Here is a 12,528-nt window from a genome sequence, read left to right as displayed (position 1 = left end):
CCACTTGATGTTATCCTGCAGTTTTGCAAGTAGCCGCCTGGTGAATGCTGCAGTGGTGGTCAGTGTAGTCATGTCATCCATGTATGCTTGGATAGGTGGGAGACGGAGCCCTTCCTTAGTTCTCTCACCGCCGACCACCCATCTCGATGCCCTGATGATGACTTCCATGGCCATAGTGAAGGCCAGAGGAGAAATTGTACAGCCTGCCATTACTTCCAAGCGCTGCCATGTTGTTGTGAAGTCAGGTGTTGTGAAACACAATTGCAGGTCTTGGAAATAGGTCTTTACCAGTGTAGTGATGGGTTCTGGTACGTGGAAAATGTTGAAGGATTCCCACAGGAGTTCATGGGGAACTGAGCCAAAGGCATTGGCCAGGTCGAGGAAGATGACATAGAGGTCTCTCTTGTCTTTCTTAGCTGTTTGGATCTGGTGCCAAATCATACTAGTGTGTTCCAGGCAACCAGAGAAACCAGGAATGCCTGCTTTCTGTACAGATGTATCAATGTACTTGTTCCTTTCCAGATAAGTGGACAGCCTCTGTGCTATTATACTGAAAAAGATCTTCCCTTCGACGTTGAGAAGGGAGATTGGTCGGAATTGACTGATGTCTGTCGCATCCTTCTCTTTCGGGATTAGCACACCACCAGCCCTTCGCCATGCCTTTGGTATTATTTCCTTCTGCCACACTATCCTCATGAGCCTCCAAAGAAAGCATAGAACATCCGGGGCATTCTTGTAGAGCTTGTATGGTACTCCATTAGGCCCAGGAGCCGAGGCCGCTCTTGCTCTTCGGACAACTCCATTTTGGAGGGTCAGTGTCCAGATTGAATTCTGGTGATTGAATAGGTGGGATGTCATGTGGGATGACTATCTGCTCGTGCCTTTTCATGTCCTAGTGGACCTTTTCCAGATGTTCTTCCAGTTCAGGCTTTGGAGTTTTTAGGATTCCGCACTTTTCCTTTGCAAAGAGATCTTTGACAAACTTAAAGGTTTTTTTATAGAACTGTGTTCTTGAGTGTTCCTTCTTCCTACGAAGTTTCCTTAAGTTTTCCGCTCTTCGCAAGGTTGCCAGCCGACATTTACTGTCTGCTTGGAGTAGCATGAGACCTTCTCTCTCTGCATCAGAGGCCTTCTTCCACTGCTTCCTCAGCTGCCTTCTCTCTCTGACAAGTATCTCGATCTCCTGCTGCCTCCTAGATTTGGCTGGCGCGGGTGGTGTCTTGCCACTTCTCCTTTCATTTACTCCAAAGCGCTCTTCTCCGTAGTGGTAGATAATGTCTCCCATCCTTTCAAGCTTTTTCTCTGCTGTTCCTACCTGTTGTTCCAAGATTTGTCAGGTCGTTGTTGATTGTTTCCCACTCTCTCCCACTCTCAACCACTCTGTGCTTGTGTTATCCTCCTCGGTTACAGGGGTGCTGATGCTCTGCGAACTTTGGTTTGCGTCCCGTCGCTGTGCTTCATTCGACTGATTTGACTGGCTGCTTCGTAAGAAGTACTGGTCAATGCGAGGTCCCTGTCTCTGCTCTCCCAAGCACCTTTTCCTCCCTTGATGGATCCTTAACCCCCTTGCCGATGTTAATCTCTCCCAACCACAGCTGCACACCTGAAGTGTGTGTCCTGCTGCTGTTATGGTTGTCTCGTGTGCTGTGTTCCTACTCGTAGTCGTTTCCGTTCCTGGGTCCGTAACCGTGTGATCAGTTGTTGAGCCATCTTGCGCCCCAGCTCTCGCAGGCTCTAGGGGTATGTTCCTTTGTTGACTTTCAGTAGCACTTAGCGGGTGTCTCCAACATACTGAAACAGCGTCGGAGACTGCCAACATGGGTAGCTAGCCCATGACAGCCCCAGTGGGGTCAGGTAACATTACTAAACAAGGTAATTGTTATCAAACCACAAGTGAACTCAGGAAAAAAAGATGTGTCCCTTTTTCAGGACCCTGTCTTTCACAGATCATTCGTAAAAATCCAAATAACTTCAGATCTACATTGTAAAGGGTTTAAACACTGTTTCCCATGCTTGTTCAATGAACCATAAACAATGAATGAACATGCACCTGTGGAACGGTCGTTAACACACTAACAGCTTACAGGCGGTAGGCAATTAAGGTCACAGTTATGAGAACTTAAGACACTAGAGGCATTTCTACTGACTCTGAAAAACACCAAAAGAAAGATGCCTAGGGTCCCTGCCCATGTTCGTGAACGTGCCTTAGGCATGCTGCAAGGAGGCATGAGGACTGCAGATGTGGCCAGAGCAATAAATTGCCCACATTTATCGTCGAAGGAATGAGTGTTAGACCGAGGCCTGTACTCTGGAGCTCGATCGATTTGGAGGTGGAGGATCCGTCATGGTCTGGGGTGGTGTGTCACAGCATCATCTGACATTTTTTTTCAACTCGTACCGGGGGACCTTCAGATGATTCTTGTGAGGCCTGTGGGCTTCTTAGAGCAGAATGTACGTGTTCGTGAGAGTCTTGTCTTTCCATAGAGGGGTCATAACCTTTTGGACGCTACAGATGATTTTGTGAGAAGACTGGTTTTTGGGATGCCTCATGGTCTGAAAAACACCTCTCTCACCACAGATGCGGAAGTGTGACATCGACAGATGCGTAGGATTGAGACATCCAATGCAAAAAAAACTGATGTCTCTACCTTAAACTGACAGAATTTTGTAGGGAATATTTTGCTATGCTAATCTGCAGGCGCTGGTCCTTGAAGGCGTTCAAAATGCAGCTTCTGCTATCACTTTGTGGCTGCAATGGCAGGAAGAGGGGAGACACGAGTGTTGTACCAGGGCGTGTGGACTGAGTTGTAACTCATTTGAAAGCGGGTGAAGTTAAGGCCACAGGAGAGGGTGTGCATCCGGAGTGGTGCAGGGCAAAGAGTGGGAGATGTGTAGAAACCACCTTTCCGTGCTCAACGTGCTCGTGCCACTTTGCAGGATGAGGCTGCACTTCCAGGAGTTCCATGACATGTAGGCGAACACTAAAGTGACGGTGTGAAATAATTTCTCATACAACAGACATCTTTTCTCTGAACAATTATCTTATCTCTTCATCTGTCTCTTGTACTCGTAGCATTCACTGAATTGTTGTCAAAGTAAGCTATTTCTACATTTTGTGTCTGGCCTGGTATGTACTAAGTCTTATTGAGAGAGGTTACCTACATTTTGAAATGGTCTCCGAATAGTTGTTTGCATTTTTACATTGACAACGGTTCTTACTTCTGTAACAATCAAATTGCCTACTTCGTGTGGGTTTTGAAATGCTTTCGGAATATTATCCTCTAGTCACGTTTTTGGATAATTTATATGTACATATTTATAAGTATAATATATTGTAATATACTTTGTTCATTTTGTGTGTAATTTAGTCAAATTTACTACAATTTAAATACTCTAGGCTTTGATGTATTGGGTGTTTACACAATGGAAGATAAGGTGAGTCTTATTCCCATTGACTTTGCTGTGGTGTCATATTAAAGAGGAGGTTGTGCTCTTTAAAACAGTTTGAAATGTGAGAATTAGCTTTATCTAGAAAATTCTCAGTGATCTATGCAAGCATTCTATAATTCTATTGAGGTCTGAAGAGTTAATTCAACAGTCGGAAGTTAGCTCATTTAGGTAATGCGGTTACTAAAACAGCTGTACCTCTTGATTGGTAGTAGATCATTCTGTTCTGATTCCAGATTTAAATAGCAGAGTAGTAGACCAAGATGTCATACCCTTAAGTTTTTGTCTAAAGTGCCGGGTAAGTGATCAACAATAGTTTACAAAAAGTTAGAATATGATGCGGTTACTTAAAGGGATACTTCGGGATTTTCGCAACGTGGCCCTTTATCTACTTCCCCAGAGTCAGATGAACTTGTGGATACTTTTTATGTCTGTGTCCAGTATTAAAGAAGTTGGAGGTAGTTTCACAAGCAAATTCAGATACCCATAGACTTCCAGTCGTTGCAATAACACTTATTAGCAATTGTGTGACCCCTACTCCAACAACTTCGATATCTCTAGTGGTGTGTCTCGTTCTCTGTAGCATGGGAAGGACTTTGAGGCGATCCAGACAAACATAGCGTTGAAGCATAAGAAGAAGGGGAAGCCAGCCAGCATGGTGAAGAACAAAGAGCAAGTCCGACACTTCTACTACCGCACCTGGCACAAGATATCCAAGCACATCGACTTCGCCAATGGTAAGCTAGCTTATCTCTCTGTCTCGCTCTCTTCTCTCGTTATTTCTCAAATAGAAATCTCCACTCACCTCTTGCTTGTTAATTTACATTTTTTATTTAACCAGGTAGGTTAGTTGAGAACAAGTTCTCATTTGCAACTGCGACCTGGCCAAGATAAAGCGTAGCAATTCGACACATACAACAACAGTTACACATGGAATAAACAAAACAGTCAATAATACAGTAGAACAAAATAAGTCTATATATAGTGAGTGCAAATGAGGTAAGTTAAGGAAATAAATAGGCCATGGTGGCGAAGTAATTACAATATAGCAATTAAACACTGGAATGGTAGATGGGCAGAAGATGATTGTGCAAGTAGAGATACTGGGGTGCAAAGGAGCTAAATAAATACCAGTATGGGAATGAGGTAGGTAGATGGGCTGTTTACAGATGGGCTATGTACAGGTGCAGTGATCTGTGAGCTGCTCTGACAGCTGGTGCTTAAAGCTAGTGAGGGAGATGTGAGTCTCCAGCTTCAGAGATTTTTGCAATTCGTTCCAGTCATGGGCAGCAGAGAACTGGAAGTAAAGATGACCAAAGGAGGAATTGGCTTTGGGGGTGACCAGTGAGATATACCTGCTGGAGCGTGTGCTACGAGTGGGTGCTGCTATGGTTACCAGTGAGCTGAGATAAGGCGGGACTTTACCTAGCAGGAACTTGGCGACAAGTATGAAGTGAGGGCCAACCAACGAGAGCGTACAGTTCGCAATGGTGGGTAGTGTATGGGGCTTTGGTGACAAAACGGATGGCACTGTGATAGACTGCATCCAGTTTGTTGAGTAGAGTGTTGGAGGTTATTTTATAGAGGACATCACTGAAGTTGTGGATCGGTAGGATGGTCAGTTTTACGAGGGTATGTTTGGCAGCATGAGTGAAGGATGCTTTGATGCGAAATAGGAAGCCAATTCTAGATTTAATTTTGGATTGGAGATGCTTAATGTGAGTCTGGAAGGAGAGTTTACAGTCTAACCAGACACCCAGGTATTTGTAGTTGTCCACGTATTCTAAGTCCGAGCCGTCCAGAGTAGTGATGCTGGACGGGCGAGCATGTGCGGGCAGTGATCGGTTGAAGAGCATGCATTTAGTTTTACTTGTATTTAAGAGCAATTGGAGGCCACGGAAGGAGAGTTGTATGGCATTGAAGCTTGTCTGGAGGGTTGTTAAGTGTCCAAGGAGGGGCCAGAAGTATACTGAATGGTGTCGTCTGCGTAGAGGTGGATCAGAGAATCACCAGCAGCAAGAACAACATCATTGATGTATACAGAGAAGAGAGTCGGCCCGAGAATTTAACCCTGTGGCACACCATAGAGACTGCCAGAGGTCCGGGCAACAGGCCCTCCGATTTGACACACTGAACTCTATCAGAGAAGTAGTTGTAAACCAGGTGAGGCAATCATTTGAGAAACCAAGGCTGTCGAGTCCGCCAATAAGAATGTTGTGATTGACAGAGTCGAATGCCTTGGCCAGGTCAATGAATATGGCCGCACAGTAATGTCTCTTATCGATGGCGGTTATGATGTCGTTTAGAACCTTGAGCGTGGCTGAGGTGCACCCATGACCAGCTCTGAAACCAGATTGCATAGCGGAGAAGGTATGGTGGGATTCTAAATGGTCAGTAATCTGTTTAACTTCTTATGGCTGACATCCCGTTCCCGGGAGCAATATAACAACAACCAGTGATGGTACAGGGTAGAGGTCGACCGATTATGATTTTTCAACGCTGATACCGATTATTGGAGGACCAAAAAAAAGGGCCGATACCGATTAATCGGCCGCTTTTTAAAGTGTGTGTGTATATGCACACATTTTTGTAATAATGAAAATTGCAACATTACTGAATGAACACTTTTATTTTAACTTAATATAATACATGTGGGCTTTTGGATGGGTGTTCTTAAGGTGATTCCACAGGTTGGTGGTATTTTTTTAATTTAGCCGTTGCTGACATCTTTATCACAAATAAGACACCTTGCTTTCCCTGGTGCCAATTCCATGTACTAGTCCCACACTGGTGCTCTGCTTTTCTCTGCCATCTGTAAAACACACACACAGCTCTGAAGTGACAATGATACTGGAGAGTCTGCTTAGGAGACAAATACTCTCAACTGTTTGAATAAAAATAGAGTTTAAGTTACCTGTGATGAATGTTGAAAACGAAAACTGTAATTTCTATATGCAGGAAATGCTATTTTAATAATAATGGACATGGTAAGAATTGACGACCAAAGTGCGAGTCATAATTCCCATGACACCTAGCAAAATCTGAAAAGCAGTTCCTTCATTTATTACATAGGATATTTTTAGATTCACTTAAAATAAGGTCTGTTTCGTGTAGGCTTACACCACCGTGCCAATTTTATAACTGTGTAGATATCCATAGGACAAGGTAACTCTGATCAATATTGGCTAAATATAAGTGAAGATCTTTTTTTGTAGAGTGAATTTATGAAAATATCTTGACAAACGTTACCTTATCCTAGTGAGATTTACACGGGTGTCAAAACACCAAGGCGGTTTAAGCCTGCACGAAACACAGACCTTATTTGAAGTAGATCAAGACATTCTCTATGGAAGACATGGACGGTAAAATAACGAAGGAACCCCTTTCAAGTTCACCCACAAGTTATTACAGGAATTATAACGCGTCGACTATTTCTCTCAACCATATACCTTTGACTTACGAGCCTGCTGCTGCCTACCACCCCTCAGTCAGTCAGACTGCTCTATCAAAAATCAAATCATAGACTTAACTATAATAAACACACAGAAATACGAGCCTTAGGTAAAATCCGGAAACTATCACCTCAAACAAAACGTTTATTCTGTTCTGTATTTGATCTAACAGGTGGCATCCATAAGTCTAAATATTCCTCTTACATTGCACAACCTTCAATGTTATATCATAATTACGTAAAATTCTGGCTAATTAGTTCGCAAAGAGCCAGGCGGCCCAAACTGTTGCATATACCCTGACACAATTTCACCTGGATAATATTGCCTGCTAACCTGGATTTCTTTTAGCTAAATATGCAGATTTAAAAATATATACTTGTGTATTGATTTTAAGAAAGGCATTTATATTAATGGTTAAGTACACACTGGAGCAACGACAGTCATTGATTGTTTTTTTATAAGGTAAGTTTAATGCTAGCTATCAATTTACTTTGGCTTACTGCTTTTGCGTAACAGGATGGCTCCTTGTGAGGCAGGTGGTTAAAGCGTTTGACTAGTTAACTGTAAGGTTGCAAGAATGGATCCCCCGAGCTGACAAGGTAAAAATCTGACTGATTTGCCTAGTTAATAAAATATTAAATAAAGGTGGAGAAAAAAACTGCAAAATCGGCACCCAAAAATACCGATTTCCGATTTGTTATGAACTTGAAATCGGCCTTAATTATTAATGGGTCAACCTCTAGTACAGGGCGCCATATTCAAAAGAACAGAAATCTCATAATTAAAATTCTTCAAACATACATGTATCTTATATCGTTATCAAGGTAGTCTTGTTGTTAATCCCACCACAGTGTCTGATTTCAAATAGGATTTACGGGGAAAGCACCACAAACGATTATGTTAGGTCACCTCACTAAAACACACAGCCAATTTTACCAGCCAAAGCGAGAGAGAAAAAGCACATAGAGATAAAATGAATCACTAACCTTTCTTCATCAGATGACACTCCTAGGACTTCATGTTACACAATACATGCATGTTTTGTTTGATAAAGTGCATATTTATATCAGAAAATCTGAGTTTACATTGGCGTATTAGATTCACTAGTTCCAAAAACATCCAGTGATTTTGCATAGCCACATCATTCAACAGAAATACTCGTCATAAATGTAGATGATAATACAACTTATACACATGGAATTATAGATATACCTCTCCTTAATGCAACCGCTGTGTCAGATTTCAAAAAAACTTTACGGAAAAAGAAACTCATGCAATAATCTGAGACGGCGCTCAGAAGTTTAAAAAAAACACCACAGCCGCAAAGATGGCGTCAACATAAACGAGAAATTACATGATACATATTCCCTTACCTTTGATCTACATCAGAAAGCACTCCAGGAATCCCATGTCCACAAATGTTTGTTTTGTTTGATAATATCCTTTATTTATGTCCAAATACCTTCTTTTGTTAGCACGTTTGGTATACATATCCAAACGCTAATTCTGGTCAGCGTTATATCGGACAAAGTGATATTACCGGTCGACAAAACATTTCAAACTAAGTACAGAATCAATCATTAAGATATTTTTAACATATAGCTTCAATAAAGTTCCAACCGGAGTACTCCTTGTCTTCATGAGCAATGGAACGCAAGTGACTACCACGAGGAATAAACATGATCTGAAAATGGCTGACACCTGACTGATTCTGCTATCATTCACTCCCACAAAATCATATTCTCATTATAATTTCTATTGATGGATGACATCTAGTGGAACCCCTAGGCAGTGCAACATCATTAATATCTCAAGGGGATTTCATTGGGGACTCTGGTCAATACATACAAAGCTCAGATTTCCTAGGCATTGAGTAATGAAGAGAGAGATATAGTCTCTAGAGATGTTTAAACCAGGTGATGTTATCGCATATGTAGGAGGTGGAACAACATGGTTGGTTAAGGCATATTGAGCAGGGATAGAAGCTCTACAGTGAAATAAGACAGTAATCACTAACCAGGACAGTAATGGACAAGGCATATTGATATTAGAGAGGCATGCGTAGCCAAGTGAACATATCGGTCCAGTGAGTGGTTGGGCTGGCTGGGGACACGGCGATTCAGACAGTTAGCAGGTTAACAAGCCTGTTAGTAGGCAAACAGTTAGTAGGCCAGGGCTAAACAAGCTAGCAGTTAGTAGACCGGGGCAAGCTAGCAGTTAGCAGGCCGGGTTAGCAAGCAAGCAGTTAGCAGGGGCTAGCAGTTACAGATCGGGCAGGCAAGCTAGCAGTTTGCAGGCCGGGTTAGCAAACAAGCAGATAGCAGGTGCTATCAAGTTAGCCTTTGGGGGACGTTGCGATGGGGGTAAGTCTGTTTTTGCCTCTTCGTGCGATGATGTCGATAGACCAGTCGTGGAATTAGTAGGGTTCCAAGTAGCTCTAGGTAGCTAGCAGGCCTAGCTGGTTAGCAGAATGGGCCTTCAGCGGGCGTCGCACCTGAGGGGGCTGTTGGAGTCCTCGGGCAGGTTGTCGGTATTCCAGTCGTAGGGGATCTGCGGGGTTCCGTGCCCCGTACCGGCTGTAGAAGGGGTCCGGATATTGTATCCCAGGCTCGTTAGGCTCTGGTTAGTCACGTTCTTCGAACTGGCGAAAGCTTTCCGAGCTGAAGGTTAGCTGATGACCGCTGGCAATGGTTTGCTGACTGATAGCTGGCTTGCTTCAGTTGAGGGATTCCAGATCCAAAGTAAATATAAATACTTTAGGGAAAAAAAGCAGGTCCACGCCACATTGGGTGAGGTGGGTTGCAGGAGAGTATTTAGAAGTTGAGGTAGGGCAAAATATTTTAAAAGATATGCGAAGAAAAAGATAAGTAAAACGATATATACAAGGGACACGACACGACAGGACAAAGACGCCTGACTGCTACGCCATCTTGGATCATACGCTTGTTTAGTCTCTTTATGTTTCAGTTTGTTGACAAAAACATCAACATCAAACATTCGCAAGTGAAACTTTGCCTGCAATCTGCATTAATTTCTTCTTTTGAATCCTATTACGTTTCACACTCATAAGCGACTCATTAAATGTGCAAGAGTTAAACTGTCTTTCGATCCTACCAGCAGTGTGTGACCCATTTTTTAGGTTTGTGTGGCACCCAAGATCACTGGTGTGCTGTAGTTTTTGTTTTTATCCCATAACATGCCCATTTCCTCCTGTCACACAGTGTACTCCCGTGTGCTGAAGAAGTCCTCTCAGGAGCTGTACGGTCTCCTCTGCTACGCTGAGCTAAGGAAGAAGGTTGGAGGATGTAAGTCAAGCAGGGTCTGTGTGGGGGGGCGCGGTGTGTTTGACACACCTCAGTCTGGCTCTGTTTCTGCTGCTGGGGCTGGTTGGCCGCATGGGAGATGATTTAAGTGTTGCGCCGGGCCGGGGTCATGAGGGATAGTTAAGTGTCGCACAGGTCATGAAGGATGTTATGTTATTAATGTCTGTGTTAGTCTTGTGTCCAAAGATGGCTGGCTTTTCTACCTCTGTTGGAGGTCATTACAGATGTTATGTTAATGTCTGTCTTCACAAAGCAAGAGCAAGGAGGTACGCACACAGCTTTTCTAACTCTGTTGTTGTTCATAGTGATGGACGATAAGAACGTGGCCAAGCTTAACGAGCTCATCCAACAAGGGTAAGACTGAGATGAAAAAAATGATACCAATGTAACCACAGCTTTTTGAAATATACCTCTTTTCCCCCAAGACTTTAGGGTTATAAGTGGTTGATTTGTATAAAAATAGTTTATACATTTGAAATAACCGTTATATACACCAGTTTATTATGTACACCAATTTAGTACCTGGTCTGTACCCCTTTTTGCCTCTAGAACAGCCTAAATTCTTCGGGCATAGATTCTCCAAGTCAGAAACGTTCCACAGGGATGTTGGTCCATGCTGACGTGATGGCATCATGCAGTTGCTGCAAATTGGACGGCAGTACATTGCCGCCACCAACCTGTATCGTTGACACCAGGCAGGATGTGTCCATGGACTCATGCTGCTTACGCCCATTCCTTACTGTGCCATCAGCATGACGCAACAAGAATCGGGATTCGTCGGACGAGGCAATGTTTTTCCACTCTTCAATTGTCCAGTGTTGGTGATCAAGTGCCCACTGGAGCTGCTTCTTGTTTTTAGCTGATTTGAGTGGAACCCAGGTATGGTCAACTGCTGCAATAGCCCATCCGGGACAAGGATCGATGAGTTGTGTGTTCCGAGATGCCGTTCTGCACACCACTGTTGTATTGCGCAGTTATTTGTCTGTGGCCCGCCTGTTAGCTTGCACAACTCTTGCAAATCTCCTTTGACCTCTCTCAACAAGCTGTTTTTGCTCAACAAGCCCGGCACAGATGATCATACCATGCTCCAAGTCGCTTATGTGACTCGCTTTGCCCATTCTAATGTTCAATCGAACAGTAACTGAATGCCTCGATGTCTGCCTGCTTTATATTGCAAGCCACGGCCACGTGAATCACTGTCTGTAGGCGTGAGCCATTTTCATGAACAGGGAGGTGTACCTAATAAACTGGCTGGAGTGTGGTTATATACTGAACAAAAATATAAGCGCAACATGTAATGTGTTGGTCCCATCTTTCATGAGCTGAAATAAGGTTTTGCATATCAAGAAGCTCATAAAATGGCATGATCATTGCACAGGTGCACCTTGTTCTGGGGTCAATAAAAGGCCACTTTAAAATGTGCAGATTTGTCACAACACAATGCCACAGATGTCTCAAGTATAGGGAGCTTACAATTGGCATGCTGACAGCAGGAATGTCCAACAGAGCAATTAGCAAAGAATTTAATGTTCATTTCTCTACCACAAGCTGCCTCCAACTTTGTTTTAGAGAATTTGGCAGTACATCCAACTGGCCTCACAACCGCAGACTACATGTAATCAAGACAGACCAGAGCCTCCACATTCTCCATTTGCGTGATTGTCTGAGACCAGCCAACCGGGCAGCTGATGAATCTTGAGTAGTATTTCTGTCTGTAATAAAGCCATTTTGTGGAAAGAAACTTATTCTGATTGGCTGGGCCTGGCTCCCCAGTGGGTGGGCAGCTTATGGTAAAGAAATGAACATTAACGTTTCTGGCAACTGCTCTGGTGGACATACCTGCAGTCAGCATGACAATTGCACGCTCCCTCTCAACTTGAGACTTTTATTGTCCCCAGCACAAGGTGCACTTGTTTAATCAGCTTCTTGATATTCCATAGTCCAAAAAAAATTGAAAAATATGCTCTTTGTGCAAATGGAACATTTCAGGACTTTTAAAATTTATTTCAGCTCTTGAAACATGGGATCAACACTTTACATTTAGACTTTTTTTTATATTTTTGTCCAGTGTAGATAGTTGTGCAATTGTTATTTGGGTGTAGTTTGTGTGTTTTGCGGTTCTCTCATGGTTCTGCTGAATTCTCCCAGGGCGACCACAGTGCGTTCTAAAGGCAGGAATCTGCGCATCAAAGCTCCCATGTGCCGTGCGCTCAAGAGGCTGTGTGACCCAGATGGTGAGTGTACACACAAACAGACACACGGTGACAGACACTCACACAGCGGGAAGAATGGGGATGTTGCGGAGT

The 12,528-nt window shown here is 43.3% G+C and overlaps 1 protein-coding gene across 4 annotated transcripts in view; it reads left to right on the top strand.

The window, feature by feature from the left end:
- The window catches only part of LOC109897245 (protein cramped-like), a 44,584-nt gene that overhangs the window by 6,935 nt on the left and 25,121 nt on the right, over nucleotides 1-12,528 (top strand). For all 4 annotated transcript variants that reach the window (XR_004211252.1, XM_031833791.1, XM_020491784.2 and 1 more), the window contains exons 4-7: nucleotides 4,031-4,184; nucleotides 10,121-10,204; nucleotides 10,528-10,576; nucleotides 12,371-12,456. Coding sequence is in view for 3 of the 4 variants with exons in the window: in XM_031833791.1 (XP_031689651.1) it covers nucleotides 4,031-4,184; nucleotides 10,121-10,204; nucleotides 10,528-10,576; nucleotides 12,371-12,456 (373 nt within the window). In the remaining variant the exon portion in view is untranslated. The remainder of the gene's footprint in view (nucleotides 1-4,030; nucleotides 4,185-10,120; nucleotides 10,205-10,527; nucleotides 10,577-12,370; nucleotides 12,457-12,528) is intronic.

The sequence above is a fragment of the Oncorhynchus kisutch genome, linkage group LG10 (genome assembly GCF_002021735.2).
Source record: "Oncorhynchus kisutch isolate 150728-3 linkage group LG10, Okis_V2, whole genome shotgun sequence".
NCBI lineage: Eukaryota > Metazoa > Chordata > Actinopteri > Salmoniformes > Salmonidae > Oncorhynchus > Oncorhynchus kisutch.
This window is presented reverse-complemented; position numbering and strand designations above follow the sequence as displayed.